Below are 21,240 nucleotides of genomic sequence, written 5' to 3' on the forward strand. Positions count from 1 at the left end.
TACGGCTTAAGTTGACTTGACTTCATAGTGTTGACTTAACATAAGGCTATGTCTGCACTTCTGGCAATGTGTAGAGTGCGCACACTTTATGCCTCACTAGCACACAGGTTGGATAAAAAATGATTTTTTGAAAAAATTAAAAATCCAATTTTTATTAAAATTGCATTTTTTAATTTTGTTTTAATTGTTTTTTCTTTTAAAAAATAAACCTGTAGAAAATGAAATTTTGTGTTAAATATAAAGTATGTTAAGGCCTAACCTTTTTATCATCTCTTCAAACATAAATAAATACACTAAATTAACTAAAAAATAAATATGCTTCATCTGTGAGCTTCTATGAAAAACTTGGAGTTAATGGCTGCTTTTCTGTATAAAGACAGAATCAGAGGAAAACCATCTAACTTCTGAAGTTAAGCTTTATAAATATGGTGCAATAGGGCGTGTATTGTACTAAGGGTTTGATCCTAGGGACTGTGTTACTGGGTGGAAGAGACTGGCAAAGTCATCACAGGCATTGAACGTGGCCTTTAACTCCAATAATATGTCTCATCAGGATCATCCACAGATTCTGCCTGGGTGGTTTCCTACTCCTGTTTTATGGCTTCTCCATACCTGAACTCTGATTAGCTCAGTTCACAAGATTGTCTCCACCCACAGTTAGGGTGACCACAAAAAGCAGCCCCCGGCCCATGTCCCCACCGCCCAGGGCATGCCACCCAAGGCAGGTGGAGGGTTCAGGGCTCCCCACAGCGGCCCAGGGTCCCTAGGCGGCTCTTACTACTGTCTGGCCTTTGGCCTGGTCAGTGGTGGGGCCTTGGGGGGTGAGCGGAGGAGCAAGGGGCGGGGCCTCATGGCAAAGGGGGCCTAAGTCCCACCTCACTCTCCCCACCCCAAGGTGGTGGTTATGTTTTTTTTTTAACATATCTAATTAAATGTTACATGTGGATGTGACTGACAGCTGTACTAGTTTCTCTGAAACGCTAGATGTTCTTAAAACTGTCATACATGGATGCTGGAGCAAAGAGAGCCAAGTGATGTCTGGTTTCAGAGTAACAGCCGTGTCCGTCTGTATTCGCAAAAAGAAAAGGAGTACTTGTGGCACCTTGGAGACTAACCAATTTATTTGAGCATAAGATTTCGTGAGCTACAGCTCACTTCATTGGATGTCTGTTCCCTCTACCTACAGCTGCACCTGTCCTCAAATGGCAGAGTGGGGTCTGAAACCTGCTGCAACTAATCACTAGATCAAACAATGAGGGTGAATGAGTGTATGAAGAAGAAAGAAGGTACAGATTTGTGTTGGACACCACACAGAAATTGGCAGATTTTATTAGGTTTGGTTTGGCCCACTGCCAGTTGCCAGTTCCAAGGGTGCAGAGTTAAGGTCGTGTAGAAGAGTGGTGTGGAAAGCATTATCATAATTTTGTTTTCTGGTTTTCAGAGGTTTAAGTTTAATCATCTGTATGTTCTGCAAGAGCATGAGGTAGTGCTTAGTGCATTAAGCTCTTGGACAGTGAATTTCCCTTGTTTTAAAGAAAGTGATGGTAGATGTGCTTTCATAGCCCATTGTAAACCAGATGGAAACAGAAAGGAGGAAGGCTCAGAGTCCAGAGTCCTTACTCCAGTTCAGAGGCTAGTATAGAGGAAAGTGGCTCTGCACGTGGATTTCTAGAAGAGGAGGCTTAATGGGATGTTCTCATCTGAATTGGAACACCCCAGTGGGGTGAATAGAGCCTGAAACAACTATGAAAAATGTGAGCTACTCCATTTATTTACTTCCATCCTCTGGTGATCGCATCTCTTTGTGCCTTTGCCATGAACTGAGTATGCTAGTTATCAGTTCCCCACCCTCTTGTCAGAACTTTATGCTTGTCTCCAGCTCCTGACACAGACCAGTTTAAATTCTGTGCTAGGAAAGATAATGGAGCAAATAATTAAGCAATCAATTTGCAAACATCTAGAAGATTATAAGGTGATAAGTAATAGTCAGCATGGATTTGTCAAGAACAAATCGTGTCAAACCAACCTGATAGCCTTCTTTGACAGGGTAACAAGCCTTGTGGGTGGGGGGAAGCAGTAGACGTGGTATATCTGACTTTAGTAAAGCTTTTGATACTCTCTTGCATGACCTCTCCTCATAAACTAGGGAAATGCAACCTAGATGGAGCTACTATAAGGTGGGTGCAAAACTGGTTGGAAAACCGTTCCCGGAGAGTAGTTATCAGTGGTTCACAGTCATGCTGGAAGGGCGTAACAAATGGGGTCCCGCAGGGATCGTTTCTAGATCTGGTTCTGCTTCAATATCTTCATCAATGATTTAGATAATGGCACAGAGAGTACACTTACAAAGTTTGCGGACGATACGAAGCTGGGAGGGGTTGCAAGTGCTTTGGAGGATAGGATTAAAATTCAAAATGATCTGGACAAACTGGAGAAATTGTCTGAAGTAAACAGGATGAAATTCAGTAAGGACAAAGGCAAAGTACTCCACTTAGGAAGGAACAATCAGTTGCACACATACAAATTGGGAAGTGACTGCCTAGGAAGGAGTTCTGCAGAAAGGGATCTGGGGGTGAAAGTGGACCACAAGCTAAATATGAGTCAACAGTGCAACGCTGTTGCAAAAAAAAGCTAACCATTCTGGGATGTATTAGCAGGAGTGTTGTAAGCAAGACACGAGAAGTCATTCTTCCTAACTGTCAGGGTGGTTAAGCAGTGGAATAAATTGCCTAGGGAGGTTGTGGAATTTCCATTATTGAAGGTTTTTAAGAGCAGGTTAAACCAACACCTGTCAGGAATGGTCTAGATAATACTTGGTCCTGCCATGAGTGCAGGGGACTGGACTGGATGACCTCTCAAGGTCCCTTCCAGTCCTATGATTCTATGTTTCACCTAATGCTGCCTAGCAGAAGTTCAGCAAGCCTCTCTTACCCCTGGTCTACACTAGGACTTTAGGTCGAATTTAGCAACGTTAAATCGATTTAAACCTGCACCCGTCCACACAGTGAAGCCCTTTATTTCGACTTAAAGGGCTCTTAAAATCGATTTCCTTACTCCACCCCTGACAAGTGGATTAGCGCTTAAATCGACGTTCCCAGCTCGAATTTGGGGTACTGTGGACACAATTCGATGGTATTGGCCTCCGGGAGCTATCCCAGAGTGCTCCATTCTGACCGCTCTGGACAGCACTCTCAACTCAGATGCACTGGCCAGGTAGACAGGAAAAGAACCGCGAACTTTTGAATCTCATTTCCTGTTTGGCCAGCGTGGCAAGCTGCAGGTGACCATGCAGAGCTCATCAGCACAGGTGACCATGATGGAGTCCCAGAATCGCAAAAGAGCTCCAGCATGGACCGAACGGGAGGTACGGGATCTGATCGCTGTTTGGGGAGAGGAATCCGTGCTATCAGAACTCCGTTCCAGTTTTCGAAATGCCAAAACCTTTGTCAAAATCTCCCAGGGCATGAAGGACAGAGGCCATAACAGGGACCCGAAGCAGTGCCGCGTGAAACTGAAGGAGCTGAGGCAAGCCTACCAGAAAACCAGAGAGGCGAACAGCCGCTCTGGGTCAGAGCCCCAAACATGCCGCTTCTATGATGAGCTGCATGCCATTTTAGGGGGTTCAGCCACCACTACCCCAGCCGTGTTGTTTGACTCCTTCAATGGAGATGGAGGCAATACGGAAGCAGGTTTTGGGGACGAAGAAGATGAGGAGGAGGAGGAGGTTGTAGATAGCTCACAGCAAGCAAGCGGAGAAACCGGTTTTCCTGACAGCCAGGAACTGTTTCTCACCCTAGACCTGGAGCCAGTACCCCCCGAACCCACCCAAGGCTGCCTCCTGGACCCAGCAGGCGGAGAAGGGACCTCTGGTGAGTGTACCTTTTAAAATGCTATACATGGTTTAAAAGCAAGCATGTGAAAGGATTACTTTGCCCTGGCATTTGCGGTTCTCCTAGATGTAGTCCTAAAGCCTTTGCAAAAGGTTTCTGGGGAGGGCAGCCTTATTTCGTCCTTCATGGTAGGACACTTTTATCACTCCAGGCCAGTAACACATACTCGGGAATCACTGTAGAACAAAGCATTGCAGTGTATGTTTGCTGGCATTCAACCAAAATCCGTTCTCTCTCTCTCTGTGTTATCCTCAGGAGAGTGAGATATAATTCATGGTCACCTGGTTGAAATAGGGTGCTTTTCTTCAGGGACACATTCCTGCTGGGCTGTTTGCCTGTGGCTGAACAGAAATGTTCCCCGCTGTTAGCCACAGGGAGGGGGGAAGGTTGAGGGGGTAGTCACGCGGTGGGAGGAGGCAAAATGCGACCTTGTAACGAAAGCACATGTGCTATGTATGTAATGTTAACAGCAAGGTTTACCCTGAAAGACTGTAGCGACTGTTTTATAAAATGTGTCTTTTTAAATACCGCTGTCCCTTTTTTTTCTCCACCAGCTGCATGTGTTTCAATGATCACAGGATCTTCTCCTTCCCAGAGGCTAGTGAAGCTTAGAAAGAAAAAAAAACGCACTCGCGATGAAATGTTCTCCGAGCTCATGCTGTCCTCCCACACTGACAGAGCACAGACGAATGCGTGGAGGCAAATAATGTCAGAGTGCAGGAAAGCACAAAATGACCGGGAGGAGAGGTGGAGGGCTGAAGAGAGTAAGTGGCGGGCTGAAGAGAGTAAGTGGCGGGCTGAAGACAGGGCTGAAGCTCAAATGTGGCGGCAGCGTGATGAGAGGAGGCAGGATTCAATGCTGAGGCTGCTGCAGGACCAAACCAGAATGCTCCAGTGTATGGTTGAGCTGCAGCAAAGGCAGCTGGAGCACAGACTGCCACTGCTGCCCCTCTGTAACCAACCGCCCTCCTCCCCAAGTTCCATAGCCTCCACACCCAGACGCCCAAGAACGCGGTGGGGGGGCCTCCGGCCAACCAGCCACTCCACCACAGAGGATTGCCCAAAAAAAAGAAGGCTGTCATTCAATAAATTTTAAAGTTGTAAACTTTTAAAGTGCTGTGCTTAAAGTGCTGTGTGGCATTTTCCTTCCCTCCTCCACCACCCCTCCTGGGATACGTTGGTAGTCATCTCCCTATTTGTGTGATGAATGAATAACGAATGCATGACTGTGAAGCAGCAATGACTTTATTGCCTCTGCAAGCGGTGATTAAAGGGAGGAGGGGAGGGTGGTTAGCTTACAGGGAAGTAGAGTGAACCAAGGGGCGGGGGGTTTCATCAAGGAGAAACAAACAGAACTTTCACACTGTAGCCTGGCCAGTCATGAAACTGGTTTTCAAAGCTTCTCTGATGCGTACCGCGCCCTCCTGAGCTCTTCTAACCGCCCTGGTGTCTGGCTGCGCGTAACCAGCAGCTAGGCGATTTGCCTCAGCCTCCCACCCCACCATAAACGTCTCCCCCTTACTCTCACAGATATTGTGGAGCACACAGCAAGCAGTAATAACAGTGGGAATATTGGTTTTGCTGAGGTCTAAGCGAGTCAGTAAACTGCGCCAGCGCGCCTTTAAACGTCCAAATGCACATTCTACCACCATTCTGCACTTGCTCAGCCTGTAGTTGAACAGCTCCTGACCACTGTCCAGGCTGCCTGTGTACGGCTTCATGAGCCATGGCATTAAGGGGTAGGCTGGGTCCCCAAGGATACATATAGGCATTTCAACATCCCCAACAGTTATTTTCTGGTCTGGGAAGAAAGTCCCTTCCTGCAGCTTTTGAAACAGACCAGAGTTCCTGAAGATGCGAGCGTCATGCACCTTTCCCGGCCATCCCACGCTGATGTTGGTGAAACGTCCCTTGTGATCCACCAGAGCTTGCAGCACTATGGAAAAGTACCCCTTGCGGTTTATGTACTCGCCGGCTTGGTGCTCTGGTGCCAAGATAGGGATATGGGTTCCGTCTATAGCCCCACCACAGTTAGGGAATCCCATTGCAGCAAAGCCATCCACTATGACCTGCACATTTCCCAGGGTCACTACCCTTGATATCAGCAGATCTTTGATTGCGTGAGCTACTTGCATCACAGCAGCCCCCACAGTAGATTTGCCCACTCCAAATTGATTCCCAACTGACCGGTAGCTGTCTGGCGTTGCAAGCTTCCACAGGGCTATCGCCACTCGCTTCTCAACTGTGAGGGCTGCTCTCATCCTGGTATTCATGCGCTTCAGGGCAGGGGAAAGCAAGTCACAAAGTTCCATGAAAGTGCCCTTACGCATGCGAAAGTTTCGCAGCCACTGGGAATCGTCCCAGACCTGCAACACTATGCGGTCCCACCAGTCTGTGCTTGTTTCCCGAGCCCAGAATCGGCGTTCCACAGCATGAACCTGCCCCATTAGCACCATGATGCATGCATTGGCAGGGCCCATGCTTTCAGAGAAATCTGTGTCCATGTCCTGATCACTCACGGGACCACGCTGACGTCGCCTCCTCGCCCGGTATCGCGTTGCCATGTTCTGGTGCTGCATATACTGCTGGATAATGCGTGTGGTGGTTGATGTGCTCCTAATTGCCAAAATGAGCTCAGCGGCCTCCATGCTTGCCTTGGTATGGCGTCCGCACAGAAAAAAGGCGCAGAACGATTGTCTGCCGTTGCTCTGACGGAGGGAGGGGCGACTGACGACACGGCTTACAGGGTTGGCTTCAGGGAGCTAAAATCAACAAAGGGTGTGGCTGTACATCAAGGAGTATTTCAGGCAGGACTGCATGGAGGGTTCCAATAAGAAATGGTGCACCAAAGTTATCGTTGTTATTGGAACAAGGAGGTTAGCCTGGCCTCTGATTGATACATGGCTAGATTAACCTCGCTGCGCCTTCTCTGTGACTGACTGCAGTGTGATCTAGACAGGGGAGGAGGAAAATGAGTACAAAACAAATCTGGTCTATTTCTTGTTCTGACCCACTCCATCTATCCTTTACATATTTGGCTGGCAGCAGACAAAAAAGGCGCGAAATGATTGTCTGCCCTTGCTTTCACGGGGGGAGGGAGGGTGGGAACGGGGTCCTGACGATATGTACCCAGAACCACCCGCGACAATGTTTTAGCCCCATCAGGCATTGGGATATCAACCCAGAATTCCAATGGGCAGCGGAGACTGCGGGAACTGTGGGATAGCTACCCACAGTGCAACGCTCCGGAAGTCGACGCTTGCCTCGGTACTGTGGAAGCGCTCCGCCGAGTTAATGCACTTAAGGCACTTAGAGCATTTTCTGTGGGGACACACACACTCGAATATATAAAACCGATTTCAAAAAAACCGACTTCTATAAATTCGACCTAATTTCGTAGTGTAGACATACCCTTAGGACAGAACCAGTTCATCTGGCCCAGTACTTTTACTCTGGTCTATGTGGTGTCATTTTATACTCCTGCTGTTGTTGTGGCAGTTGTTTGTGACGATCACCCTAAGCACATGAATTTTAGAGCATTTTGAAAAATCAGCCCTAGTGTTCTCTCCCAAGCCCTTTCACGCGTTTCTTTCCCCAGCCTCTGCCAAGCTGCTTGCTTCAGGTTCTACCCAGATTCTGTCATTTCAGTATAGAGGAGGAGCTGCAGCTGCTGCTTGTGAGGGAAGGAAACTCGTTTGTATTGCTCCCCACCATCATTCTGTCCCAGCTTCCATTAAGGGATGAAACCAGTAACAGCCCTGTAAGTATCTTAAAAGACTAGCACATTCTTTTGTATACACATTGTAGGTGAACTGCAAAGAGCAGAAATATTGGGTTTGTGTCCTTTTATTTGCTGCTTTATGCTGCATAAAGCAGGTCTGAACTTAACCATGTTACTTCCATGTGTAACTGTTCATAGATCCCAGGCCAAAGTGATCGGGGTGGTCATGGGCAAACATGTTAATCCCATCTCTTTTTTTTTTTTTTTTTTAATTTTGTGAAGCAGGGTGGTGTGAAGCTGTGAGAAAAGAAGAATAAAATTGTGGTAGAGGAGGAGAAAGAAAGGGGATGGAGAGTGGGAAAGAGAAGGATGGATTTTGAAGGGTAGAGAGAGGCTGAAAACAGATTTTGGCAATATGACTGTATATGTTGCTTATGGTGGAAACTTTCTGCAGCCATATATTCTAAATGTTCATGTTCATAGTTAAAATCTGAATCTTACAGGCTTTGATGAGTTCTGTCCTTGGACGAATTAGCCCTCTTTATAGAGATTTGTTATTTTCTTTAGCAGTGACCTCAGACCCTCCTTTTCTGGCAAAGCAAAATTCCTGTGAATGTGTCTAACATGAAGTATCCTTTCCATTATTCTCTCTCAGGAAGTTTTTGATTGTTGCTGTGGCAACTTGAGACCTTGTCTGTGACTGATCTCTTACCTGAGGAATTTGTCCACTGCCTTTATTGAATAAGCACATGTTGTGACCCTTCAACATGACGCTTTGTTGTTCAATATGCCACTTCTGGAAAAATAATTAACAGCATGAAAATTGTAGTTAGTTCTATATGTAGAATGATAATCCCCTGTGAAAAGGAGTGGGATGTGTGTGTGTGTAATTTTAAAAGCATTGTAACTATGTAAATATAGCTAAACTATGCACTCACAAATCTTATTTCAACTCTGTAGCATGTGAGGCATTCACCATTGCTTTGGTTCTGAAAATCTGATATTGGTAATTCTCAAGTCATAAGAAGTTCTAGTAAAAGTACCAAGCCAACTATAATCCCTTTTTATTGTCTCACTTTAGTAATTAGTGTAACTGCTTTTACAAAAGGTCTCAAATAGGTTACAATTTTTTAAAAAATTGTGAAAATAAGACATGCATATCCTTAAGTAAATGACGTGTGTACACATTTATCCACAATATTGTATTTCTCCTTTCAGTTATTACCCTTTGTGACAATTTTGGGAGTTTTTAGTTATTGGTCTGCTTGATAAGTGGGGTAGGGGATTAAAATACCAGAGGCAGTTTAATCCAGGTCATTTGAACAAGGCAGTTTGGTCCTAATAATCAATTTATATTAACTGTCATCATAAATCATTTAAGATCTGTATAAATGAAAATCTGTGGCAAATGTGTATTGCCTTGAAGCAACTATGTTGGTTGTAGGAGAAAATGGTTCCTTTTGAATTACTGTGTAGATTGCCCTGGAATGTGCAAACGATCATATTGTTTGTTATCATAGTTATTTATAGTGCCAGTGACACTATGGTAAAGACTCTCTCAGCATTTCCATTATACAGTTTTATTTTCAAGCCATGTACCTTGGCCATTTCAAATGGCACTAAGCTGAAACTTGGCATATGAATTGGATATGCTTAATCAGCAGCCTTGATAAATACTTTCCTTATGTTTTAATGTCACAATTGTTTGAGTATTTTTAATTACTTGTTTGTACAATGTTATTTCTGTGTGACCATTGTTATGACAAATCACATTAAAACACCTGGATGTTAAAATATAATTTAAAAAATCTGGCTGTGAAAAAAAGACCATTAAAGAATAGATCTAAAATGAAACAATCAAGGAAATTCAATAACATATGGAATGTGAGACCACTCTCTGCTATATGCCACACCCCTTCATAGAAGACCACACAGTATGTGGTGCTACAGGTTGGAACTGGAGTGTTATCCATAAATTAATCTTATTTTAGTTAAAGATGAAGTCCAGTGAAGAATTCCATTCTAACACACTTTTTGTTCTGATCTGAAGTTTGTGCCTTGAATTCTATGTGCTTTTTAGTGAAAGTCATGAGGATTTTTTTCCTAATTTAAAAAAATCTGATCCGTAGTAGTTAGGGTTCTTAACAGCTAGATATCCTTTTAAAATGGAGGTATCAACTGTACAGTATATGGCTGGTATGTATTTTTCTGCGGGGAAGCAAAGAAATCTGCAGGGGACATGAATTCTGCACACACGCAGTGGCGTAGAATTCCCCCAGGAGTAACAGTCTGCTTTGGACTTAACTATCTTGAAGAGCTTTGTATCATCTGCAAACTTTGCCACCTCACCATTTACCACCTTTTCCAGATCATTTATGAATATCTTGAACAGTACTGGTCCCAGTACAGACCCCTGGGAGACACCACTATTTACTGCTCTCCGTTCTGAAAACTGACCATTTATTCCTACCCTTTGTTTCCTGTCTTTTAACTAGTTACTGATCCATGAGAGGATCTTCCCTCTTATCCCATGGCAGCTGACTTTGTTTAAGAGCCTTTGGTGAGGGACTTGTCAAAGGCTTTCTGAAAATCTAAGTACACTATATCCACTAGATCCCCCTTGTCCACATGCTTGTTGACCCCTTCAAAGAATTCTAGTAGGTTGGTGAACCATGATTTCCCTTTACAAATCGTGTTCATTTATGTGTTTGATGACTCTGTTCTTTACTATAGTTTCAACCAATTTGCCCTGTACTGAAGTTAGGCTTACCAGCCTGTAATTGCTTGGATTGCTTCGGGAGCCTTTTTAAAAAATAAGTGTCATGTTAGCTATCCTCCAGGTGGGATGAGGACTTCCCCTTTCTGTGGAATTTTTTAGTATGTTATCTACTTTGAAATTTCAGAAGGCGTGTATTAAACTCTCTCTCTTAAATCTCTCATTTAGAATTTTCATATGGAAAAAGAAGCTAGCTACATGTTCATGCTGGTAAGACCAAAGGGGCAGTAATTCTTAGACGACACCTTTTGGAAATTTATTTGGAGTTGAGGGGAATCTTTGGAAACTAAAACAATTGTAGTAGGTAAAGGGAATGATAGTGTCCTCTAAAACATCGCAGCCATCACCACATATCTTGTTAATTCAGCTACAGTTAATGTGTGTTGTGTGCTGAAGGTTAGACTAGCAACCCTAGCCTAGAAATGTTTAGAAATACAATAGATTTTGGGGAGACTTGTATTTTTGAAATTTTGTATACAGCTTTAGAAAAAACATTGTAGTACTGCTGTTCTCAAATATTCCCATATTAGGGATTTCTTCTTAAACTAGAGATCTACTTATTGACTGTCTTCCTTCCAGCGTGGTTATATGAAGACATCATAATAAATGCTTTAAGGAAACAAGGTGAAAATCAGTTTCTTTCAACGCTAGGGGAGCAGCTGCTCAGTTAAATCTCTCCCTGCCCACCCAATCCCCCTTCTATCTCAGCTGGTCATTTTCTCTCTCAGTATATAGGACTTCAAAATTATTGGCTGACTGCTCTAAGCTCTCCACAAGTTTGTAGTGTGAAGTCTTTGCAGTTTAATTCTGTGCAGCTGTGCATTTGCTATCCTTGCAGTTTTTTTACCAGAAAATTTTGATCACAGCTGTATTTACCCCAAATACGAATCAGCTGCAGAGGTGCAGAGAAAGGTGCTTTATGTCTACATTGCAACTAGGAGATGTGATTCCCATTATGAGTAGACTGACTCAAGCTAGTTCAGCTTGAGCTAAAAATAGCAGTATGGCTGTTCCGGCAGTAGTGGCAGCTGGGGTTGGCTATTGGAGCTTAAGACACGGGGTGTTGGGTGGGCTTGGACTTAGGTGGCTAGCCTGAACAACCACCAGTGCCGCAGTGTCCTCACACTGGCTCTAACTGAGGTACTGCGAGTTTGTCTATACTGGGAATTACTCTGACTGTCTTGAATGGCCACCGTTAGCAGAAGTATTTCTCCTTGATGTCTGACAGCTGCTTCCTCATTGTGAAAGGAACAGATCTGCAAACCACAGACTGAGTATGACTCTTGATGTGGATATGTGTGTAAATATATAAGAACCAAAAAATACAAATTAACCTTGCTGTTCAGTCTTCAGATCTATGAAAACTTATGCAAATGTTTCCATTGGTTCTGCTGAATACCAGAGGTGAAAATACCACTGGGAGAGTAGTGTTTTTCCTTCATGTAAGGGTGCTATAAATACTTCAAAAATTAACATAAGGCTCACTGTTTTTAAGAACAGTTATTTTTTTGTGAGACAGCAGCGTGCTGACTTCCAGCTTCATTTGGACACTGGCCATAAAAAGAATGTAATGTATTCAACTTTGAGTTTACAGGGCAATTCAGAAATGCTTTCACTGTTCCCAAAGGATCAGAGAATAGTCACATTTCTAGCCATGAGTGTTTCTGTTTAATTGGTTGTATCAATTGGGCAAGTAAAGTTCACATTTAAGGTCAAAATGGTGAGAATATGAACTCTTCTAGTCAGTCACTTCAGGAGGTTAGCTTCTGCCAGAGAGCTTCTGCAATTTACGTTAGTCCAAGTTAAATGAATGTGAAATGGGTTTTTCCTTCAAGAGATTGTGGCCCATCAAAGTGATGTAAAAAGCTACTGTCCCGGGTGTTCGTGAAACATAACAGTTGGATGTTGCAGTTACTTAGCTGTCAGTGCAAGTGGAGGTGGGAAAAAACTTAATTTCATGATATGAAAGCATTTGTGCTAGTAAATACTGTAATGTTTACAGTTCTATTATAATATTTGTATTAGTGTAGCCTCTAGGAGTCCTAGTTATGGACCAGGATCCCCACTGTGCTAGGCACTTACAAGCAGAACAAAAAGATGGTTCCTGCCCCAAGTTGCTTACAATCAAAGTATAAGACGAGACAACAGATGAGTACAGACTCAGAAGTACGAGGAGTCAATGTAATGATATTGGTCAGCATGGTAAGCAGTGGTCTCTGCACACCAGCAACCAAATCATTGGTAAGTTTTTTGTTGGCATCACTGCAAAGGAGAATTTAAGGAGGTTAATTAAATTGTCTCATAACACTGTTTGCTCTTGTTCATGTAATTTCCTGAAAAATTTCCTGAAAAATGGTTGAACAAAACCCCTTAAATCTATAGTGTGATTGGTTCTTCCAACAATAATTTCTTCACTAAAGTTGATTAAAAAACTAAAAGTTGGGAAATTCCTTCTGATCTGATCTTGTTCAGTGGATATATGTTAAGATTTTAACTTGCTAATGAAATAGTCCTCCCCTAGAAGGGGGCTGGAAGGACTGCATGCATTTTCCAGCCTGACATGCGAAGGAGCTACTGCTGGGGCAGTGGTAAATGCAAGGTCTTCCATAAAATTGCCTTGCTGAGAGGAATCATTGGCACTGAAGGCAAGTTTATGATGCCTCCTGTGGTGTTGTGTAATTTCTGAATTTTATTTCAAAACCCAGTAATAAAACACTATCTTTTCCTTGAAAGTTACAGCTCTCCTCATGTGCTGATGTCCAATTGACCCAGTCTTGTACAGTAAATAAATAAAATAAAAGTAAACCAAAAAATCTCCAAACTGGTTCCAGTCAAACAATGGCAACAACAGCATGTGAACACATGCACTTTGTTCTCCTCAGTAAAGTTTGATTTGAACTTAAAATAGAACTGCCTATGGCCCATATAGGCTTTAAAGAAAATGCCCAAATAAATTACATGCTATAAATGATACACCAATAAAGTTTTAAAATATGATTGCACAAACATAAAGAAACAGTTAAGGTTCTCATAGTAATCAGTTTGCCCATAATAGTGCCTGTTGTAAATATTTCAGTATAAATTATTCTTCCTAATAATCAAATATGTCATATAAGTGAGTTAATGTTGTTGTTCCTATATATAATATATTACATTATTGAACCTTATTTGTTACATTTTTCTGACTTTTGCACATTTGACAGTTCATATATATGTGCGTATGTTTGTTGCATTTAATTTATTTTATATAACAGAGCACATTTTTTGAATTTATATGTATTTAGGCTTGACACACTATTCAATTCACCCATCAAATAATGTCAGTCGACTGCTCAGTTGATCACCTAATTCAGCGAGAATGCCCTGATGTAGGTGGTGCCTACCTTTTTAAATTGCATCATGGTGCCATCTTTAGTAAGCCTATTTAAATGTCTTGATCACTTACTTTGATACATACTGATGCCATCTGTTTGCGGGGGAAAAGGTGAACTAATTGAAAACTGAGCATCTTGATTGGCTGGAATCTTCTAGAATGAACATTATATGTGTATATTATTTGTATACCAAACCATAAGTGTACAGGGTGGCTTACAAAGCACATTTGTAGGCACTCTCTACTGGAGGGGCCTCTGAACTTAATTGAGAATGTTTCATTTGGGAAGATCCTGAGTGCTGCAATCCAGCCTTGGAGACTACGACTCCCATGATGTTTTTGGGGAAGAGTGAGACTTTTGCTTCAAGGGTATAGAGGAGAAGCTGAGATTGCTTTCTGGAGCTCTGTCCAAGCAAGGAGCTGCTGCTAGACAGACGGAAGCTGTTGCTGAGAAACTGTTAGGGCTTTGACCAAGCAGTGAGCTATGGAAGCTATTGCAAGGCTTCACTGGTGCCAGGGCAGAGACTGTTACTGTGTCCAGAACTGACTGAGGTTGGCATGCAGTGAAGGCAGCATGAGTAACCACCACTTTTGTGTGGGAAAATGATTGTAGGGGAAAGGGGACAGCAAAGAGACTTTTAAGGGGTTTCCCTGAATCTGAGGAGAGAAGTGGTCTTATTGTCTAACCAGGATCCAAGGTTACTGACTTCTGATTATAACAACTCCCATCTTCAGAGGGGTTGTGCGTCTTGGAATGATCCCAAGTTACAATTGCTCTGGCTCTTGTTGCCTTGGCTGGACTGCTTTTCTGGACCAACAGAGTGCTGTCCCCCACTTCCAAGATCTTCAGGTTCTTCCACACAAGCATCTAGAACTCTGAATTTCAGAGTTGTGCATGCTCACTGGTGGAATGAATAATGCCAAGATGAATGTAAGTTGATTGAGCCTCATTTACTACAGTGAACAGTATTTATTAGATTAATTGAAGTGCCACCTGTTGAATTAAATTGGTTGTTGCATTTTAATTAATCTCAACCTGTTATATCATGTGTTTCTCTATTGTTAAGTAAAGGTGTGTTAACTCCAGTCTAAGAGTATATTGGTTGTATATTGTTTATAATTGGTACTTTTGCGTTAGATCCATTGCATAGATTAGCTCAGGTTTACTCCTGGAAGCTCCCGAGGCACGCCAGTGAGTGTGGAGGCACTGCCAAGATTAATTTCCTTTATAAGTAAAAGGACAACAGCAGAAGAGTGGATTGAGGATCCCCACCTATCCATCATCACCAGTGGGATACTCAAGATTTCTTTTTCTGTTGCAACATCAGGCACCCAGGGACACAGGTTGCCTACTCCCAAGTAACCCAGGAAGGAAAGGGGGTTTACACATTAAACAAGTTAAGAGACAGACCCTGCCCCTAAGAGTTTACATTTTGAACTGACTAGACAAGCTGTGTGGAAGAGGAGAGGAGGGTTCACAATCATTAAGCCTCCTCCTAACACAGTGAGAAGATGCACAGCTATTAAGCTGTTTGAAGAGTTGGCCTGCTGGATACCTAGCTTAAATGCATTTAAAAATTACTTTTCTTTTATAATTGCTATGTTTTTTTAGATTTCATTTCATTTTTCTTTTGTAACTATTCAGCCTTGAATAACATTCACATTTAAATGCTAACCTAACTTTGCTAAATAGGTAATCTTTCATTTTTTAGAACTTCATTTCATTGTGTCTCATGTTTTTCTGAGTTAAAAAAACTCATTAACTTGTTTTTTGTAGTTAAGCATAAGTATCTATCTGAGGGCTGGTCTTGACTACAAAGTTAGGTTGGCTTAACTACATTGTTCAGGGCTGTGAAAAATTTCATGCTCTGTGCAATGTTGTTAAGCCATTCTAACCTGCAGTGTAGACATTGTTAGGTCAGTGGAAGAATTCTTCTGTCAGACTCTCTACTGCCTCTCAGAGATGGGTTTACTACAGAGATGGAAGAGCCTCCTTGTGTTGCTGCAGTTAGTATCTATGCTACAGCAGCATAGTGTTTCTAGTGTAGGCTCAACCTATTGCAGACCCTAAACTCTTCTTCTTTTCTGTTAGTCTTATTAGTATTCTAATTAGTGTTTTTAAAATATTGACCATTTTTGACAAAATTTGACCAGTCAGATGCCTAGCCTTATACTAAAGAAATGTTATATTGAGCTATGAGCTCTGATCAGATCCAGTAAGGGACAAGTTATCTTCAGATAATTAAAGGTATCGGATAAATGGCAAGAGCATGAAATGACTGATTGCTACACTGCTTTCATGGCTATTAGCTAGCTAGACTTTTTGCATGGAGAAATATGTAGGTTAGGCAGAATGTTTCATATGGCTTGGTGAATGATTTGTATATCATGAAGATGAGGCTTCCTGATCTATGCCTATCGTTTAAAAAGGCACTGTGTAAGTGGGAGCTCAACCATTGCCCCCAAAATGTAGCTGCTTAGTTTATAGTACTATAATAGAGTCAGAGAATAGTGTGTATATATAAGCATTTGTGTTCCATTTGTCTTGTTTCTTAGTATTTAGAATATGTGGGGTAGAAAAGCTAAGACACTTAAAAATTTTTCCATTGCAGCCTACTAAGTAGAGAGAGCAGATATTTTCGGTCCTTTGGATGGTGAAAACAGAAACATGGCGCCTGGCCATACTTTGCCTCAGACGTTATTGCTTAGCTGAAGCCTTTTGATTGTAAATCATACCTATTCACTGAATTTGTAATGTATTAAAAATTGCTTCATGCGACCTAATTCTGAGGCTACTTCAATGGGAATTTGCAGTTGACTTCAGTCAGAGCAGGACTGGGCTTATGAAGTTTTAAAGCCCAAAATTTAACTTTATAATCAGTTTCATGCAGGAAGATGGTGAATCTCATATCAGTCTCACTGCACTAATGCATATTTGTCTGATGGTTTAGCACTGGCTTTCTGCCCTGAGAGCCTTTTAAGAGGGGAACAATAAGATTGGTTACTGTATTGCAAACTAGTGAAAGTATAAAAGAAAAATAAAATGCTACGACAAGGAAGGGACATTGGTGTGATCTAGTGAACCTGAAAGGATAACTTACTTATGGAACACCTCAACATTTTTGGTGTGTTTCATCTTGTGACTGCCAGTTCTGCTTTAGACTTTGTGTCATTTTCTTACGTTATCTGTAGCTATTTCTTCAAAGGGAAAGAATAGCAATGTTTTAACAACAAAAATATGTACAGTATGTAAGACCGTAGACTGGCTTTTTGGAAAAGTGTGATAGAGGTCATATATAGCAAATTAATTTATCACAAAGTTTCAAGGAAATTAGTTTCTCTTAAAAGCAGGTCTAGAAACCAGAGTGAAATAATATTGTGTATAGAGTTAGACTTTTGAAACCTTTTCTAAAGCTCTCTTCCGGAATTCCTTCCTACATGAATTATATTCCCAATTCACTATAAGTAGGTAGATCAGCTACAGGATCTGCATTTGTAACCCTGTCTGTATTTGCTTTGGCTTTCCTTACCCTTTCTGTTGATTTCCTAATTTTTTTATTACATTTGTAAACAAACTTTTAGAAAATGTAAGAATAATAGAAATATTATTACAATTTTTTAAAAATTCCAGTTAAGTTTTTAAAACTAGTGCAGCAATATTTGAGTTTCAGGTACTGCAGAGGAATAAGAACCTAAAATGAAATTGATTTTCATTTTCCTATCTGAAAGAAATGCTAGTAAGTAGTGATGAGTAAATGTGATTTTAAATATTTTCGCTCTGATAGTATACAGATACTGTACATCAGGGGTTCTCAAACTGGTCGCAACGTTTTTACATGGGGGGGTATTGCAAGCTGTTGGCCTGCATCCCCAAACCCTGCTTCGCCTCCAGCATTTATAATAGCGTTAAATATTTTTTAAAGTGTTCTTAATTTATATGAGGGGGGTCACACTCAGGGTCTTGCTATGTGAAAGGGGTCACCAGTACAAAAGTTTGAGAACCACTCCTGTAAGTGTGTAAGATTGTTCTTTGAACCCATTTTTCTTGCTGTTTACTTCCATTTGGGGTTCTTGTGACTTGAAAGTGCATCATCTTATCCTTTTCTTCTAGTGCATCAGCTTATTGTTGTCTTTGAAGTTTCTACTCTGTGGCAGTTGGTAGCATGTTCACACTTTTATCTATTAAGGCAATTAATATAACTTCTCAAACACTTGCTGACACATGACACACGTTTCTTCTACAGAATTCTTTCTAGTGAGTCAGTGGAAATTGTTGAATTAGTGTGTTACCATTAAAATTAAGTGGTGTTTTAAAAAATATGCTGATCAGCAAACACAATATTTTATTTCTGATCAACCATATCAAATGAATGGATACTTTAATGCTTTTGAGTAGTGATCTCAATATAAAGTGGAAAACTGGTGTGAATTTTGCTGTAACATAGTCTTTGACAGACTAATTTTTAACTACCAGTTACATTTAGAGAATGTTAATGTATGGTTATATGGCCATGTGAAAGGATGTGGTGCCATGCCTGATTAGCATCTCTTGAAATCTCATTAGTAACATACATTGAATGAAAATTGAATGGTGATTTTTCTCCAGCATTGTAATTGAATGTGACAATGAAACTCAGGGGTTCTTGCTTGTTGCCTACAGTTGGAACGTGCTGCTGAGCAAAGAATGCTTATACAAGATAGAAAATAAAATCTTAAACTTCACAACTGTGTCTTTGCCTTATGAGATTTGGCTGCTGATGTATGCCCATGTCCCAACATGGGGTTGGTAGTGACTCTTCTGCTCATGTTAAATCAATGAGCAAATTAAATGTTGTGACCAAAATGGAAAAAGGTCTGGATCTAGTTTATTTTAGTTAGTGCACACCTCCTATTTATTGTAAAGTGGAAAGGATTAGGTTATTTTCTCTCAATCTGCACTAAGCATGCTGTCACCGCTCAAAGTATTGTTACCTTTTGTTTGTTAAAAGAAAAGGAGTACTTGTGGCACCTTAGAGACTAACAAATTTATTTGAGCATAAGCTTTCGTGAGCTACAGCTCACTTCATCAGATGTATTCAGTGGAAAATACAGTGGGGAGATTTATATACAGAGAGAACATGAAAGAGCCGGGGGGGGGGTTCCCTCCCCCACTCTCCCGCTGGTAATAGCTCACCTTAAGTGATCACTCTGGTTACAGTGTGTATGGTAACACGCATTGTTTCATGGTCTCTCTGTATATAAATCTCCCCACTGTATTTTCCACTGAACGCATCCAGTGAAGTGAGCTGTAGCTCACGAAAGCTTATGCTCAAATTTGTTAGTCTCTAGGGTGCCACAAGTACTCCTTTTCTTTTTGCGAATACAGACTAACACGGCTGCTACTCTGAAACCTTTTATTTGTTGTTTTTCATTGAACATCACCATTTACTTTTTCTAGGTCGTGATTTATAGCACTTTGAAGGTTTCTAAACAGCTATACTACTAGGACATTCTCAATTTTTAGTATTATTGACAAGACTACTTACCACATTTTCACTCTAAAATGCAGGGGAGGAGGGAGACATTATTCCTGTCAGTTATTATAGTTCATATCAGTGTAGCAGATTGTAATATTTAGCTTTTAAGTGTGCTTTTACTAAAAGGATGAAATTTAATTTGTGAACAGGTTTTGTTTCCCCCTCTTTATAGCAATGATCCTTCCTTGTGTTTTACTTGTGGTGCCTTTTTTTTTTTTTTTTTTTTTAATAAAAGGGCTGTGGACCCTATACAGAAGGCATATAACTTGAGTAGTCTGGTATTTTGATTGTCCCAATTAGTCCGTCTGTACTAATTGTCAGGTTGGGAATTGTAACCTTGGTGATTAGAGTTTCTGGAGTCAGCAAAGTCTGGCAAGGGATTTCTTCCACAGAGATGGTAATATTCAAGAGGTACAGTATTTAAGAGTCAGCTGAGAGCTGCTAACCAACTGAACTGGTTGCTTGGTTATATTGGTCTCAAGAGCCTGTGCTGTGGGTTTTAATCCAGAAAATCTTTTACAGAGAAGAGGACAGTAACTGGCAATGAAATAAGAGTTGTGAACAACTAAGGAGTCTACAAACATTTTGTTTATAAAATTATTTTAAATATGCAGAATTAATATCCCACTCTCCAAATAGCTATCCCTTTAAAATGTAAGACTAGCCTTTAAAGGAAGTAATCTCCGGTCTGGGGAGATAGTATTTCCTGTTCTGATCACTGAGTTCTTTCCCTCTTCCTCTCTTTAAAAAATAAAAAGTAGTATTTAAATTGTTAGGGCATGTAATCACATCAAAGGGTAGAGTAGGTCAAATTTTGTGTGCATGTGTGCAAACATCAAAAGACCTGAGCACTGGTAGTGCTGTCTAACTAAAATTGGTTCGTTTCAGAAGTGAGAAAAAATAAGTCCCTGCTTGCTTTTTAAAAGACTCTGGAGGATGGCATAAATGTAGTTTGTCAATTCTGTGATATACCAGGCATTTAAAATTGCCTATTTCTGGTAAACCCAAATATGAAATTTTCAGTACATGTGGAAATAGTGAATCAGTGAAATGAAAATGTTTTTTATATTTCCTACAAGAAGATGTGCAGGAGTGTTGGCCATGCAAAATAGTGCTGAATTGTCAGGATTAGACCAGAGGACCTGCAATAGGGTTGCAGCACCTGCTGGCCAGTGATGGGACCTCCCCGTTTAAGAGTGCTGCCATTGGTCAGTCTCAGTGCCTGTACTGGGAGCCAGGATTGTTGGTTGTTTGAGAATCACGCACAGAAAAAGCGATAGGTAGATGAATGCCCTTTTCCTTCTTGCTCCCACAACCACCTGCAGTAGTATTCTGCCAGCATTCCCACAAGTTCAGACTATATTATGAGTGTAGTTGTACTTTTATATAGAGATTCTTTCCTAGTCTGAATGTGTGTATGGTTCTGTTTGTTTGCGTTTTAGGTAAGTGTAGTGGTTTCCATTTAGATTACTCAGGTGTTGGGCTTGCATACTCAGCTTGAGTGGGTGTGGATTTAGGACCATGAGCACAAATTTCTTTAAGTTCAAAATGTATTGCCCATTTCACATAATCACAGCATCCAGCAACAGGGGCAGATTAGCAGAGTTGTTTGGAAAATGTTCTTTGTGCCCACAAAAAACAGTGAGTTTCCATTCTCATGAAAAAATTTGGGGGTTTTTTTAATAGAAAAACCAGCCAATTGTTTTCAGTTTTCCGTTGCTGAAAATATTTTAGCTTTTGGCTTTTCAACAAAAGCCTGAAAAATTTAATTGGAAAGGGACCCATCCCTTCGAAATTTATTTGGATGAAAAAGCTATTTTTAAGAGGTGGGTTGTTTTTTTTTTTTTTTTTTTTACTAACCTTATAGATTAGCCTTTTGGGTGTGTGGATTCTGATTCTCCCAACCCATGGTGGTTTGGAAAGTAAGGAGATGCTGTTACCTGCAGATTAGGCATCATCCCACC

General features: G+C 41.2%; 2 protein-coding genes across 7 annotated transcripts in view; both read left to right on the forward strand.

Annotated features, from left to right (window-relative positions):
* Positions 1–21,240, forward strand: part of KIF13A (kinesin family member 13A) — a 203,823-nt gene that overhangs the window by 53,934 nt on the left and 128,649 nt on the right. The window lies entirely within an intron of this gene.
* Positions 1,731–5,073, forward strand: LOC140906955 (uncharacterized). The gene is made up of 2 exons (XM_073331933.1): positions 1,731–3,869; positions 4,445–5,073. The coding sequence occupies exons 1-2, from the start codon at positions 3,287–3,289 to the stop codon at positions 4,984–4,986; spliced, it is 1,125 nt and encodes a 374-aa protein (XP_073188034.1). The 5' UTR covers positions 1,731–3,286; the 3' UTR covers positions 4,987–5,073.

The sequence above is a fragment of the Lepidochelys kempii genome, chromosome 2 (assembly GCF_965140265.1).
Source record: "Lepidochelys kempii isolate rLepKem1 chromosome 2, rLepKem1.hap2, whole genome shotgun sequence".
NCBI classification, from domain to species: Eukaryota; Metazoa; Chordata; order Testudines; family Cheloniidae; genus Lepidochelys; species Lepidochelys kempii.

What these genes read in the sequence shown, in the direction of transcription:
- LOC140906955 (XM_073331933.1), top strand. Translation starts at nt 3,287, where the DNA reads ATGCAGAGCTCATCAGCACAGGTGACCATGATGGAGTCCCAGAATCGC. An exon ending in AGGCGGAGAAGGGACCTCTG is followed by an intron (nt 3,870 to 4,444) that starts GTGAGTGTACCT and finishes TTTCTCCACCAG; the next exon opens with CTGCATGTGTTTCAATGATC.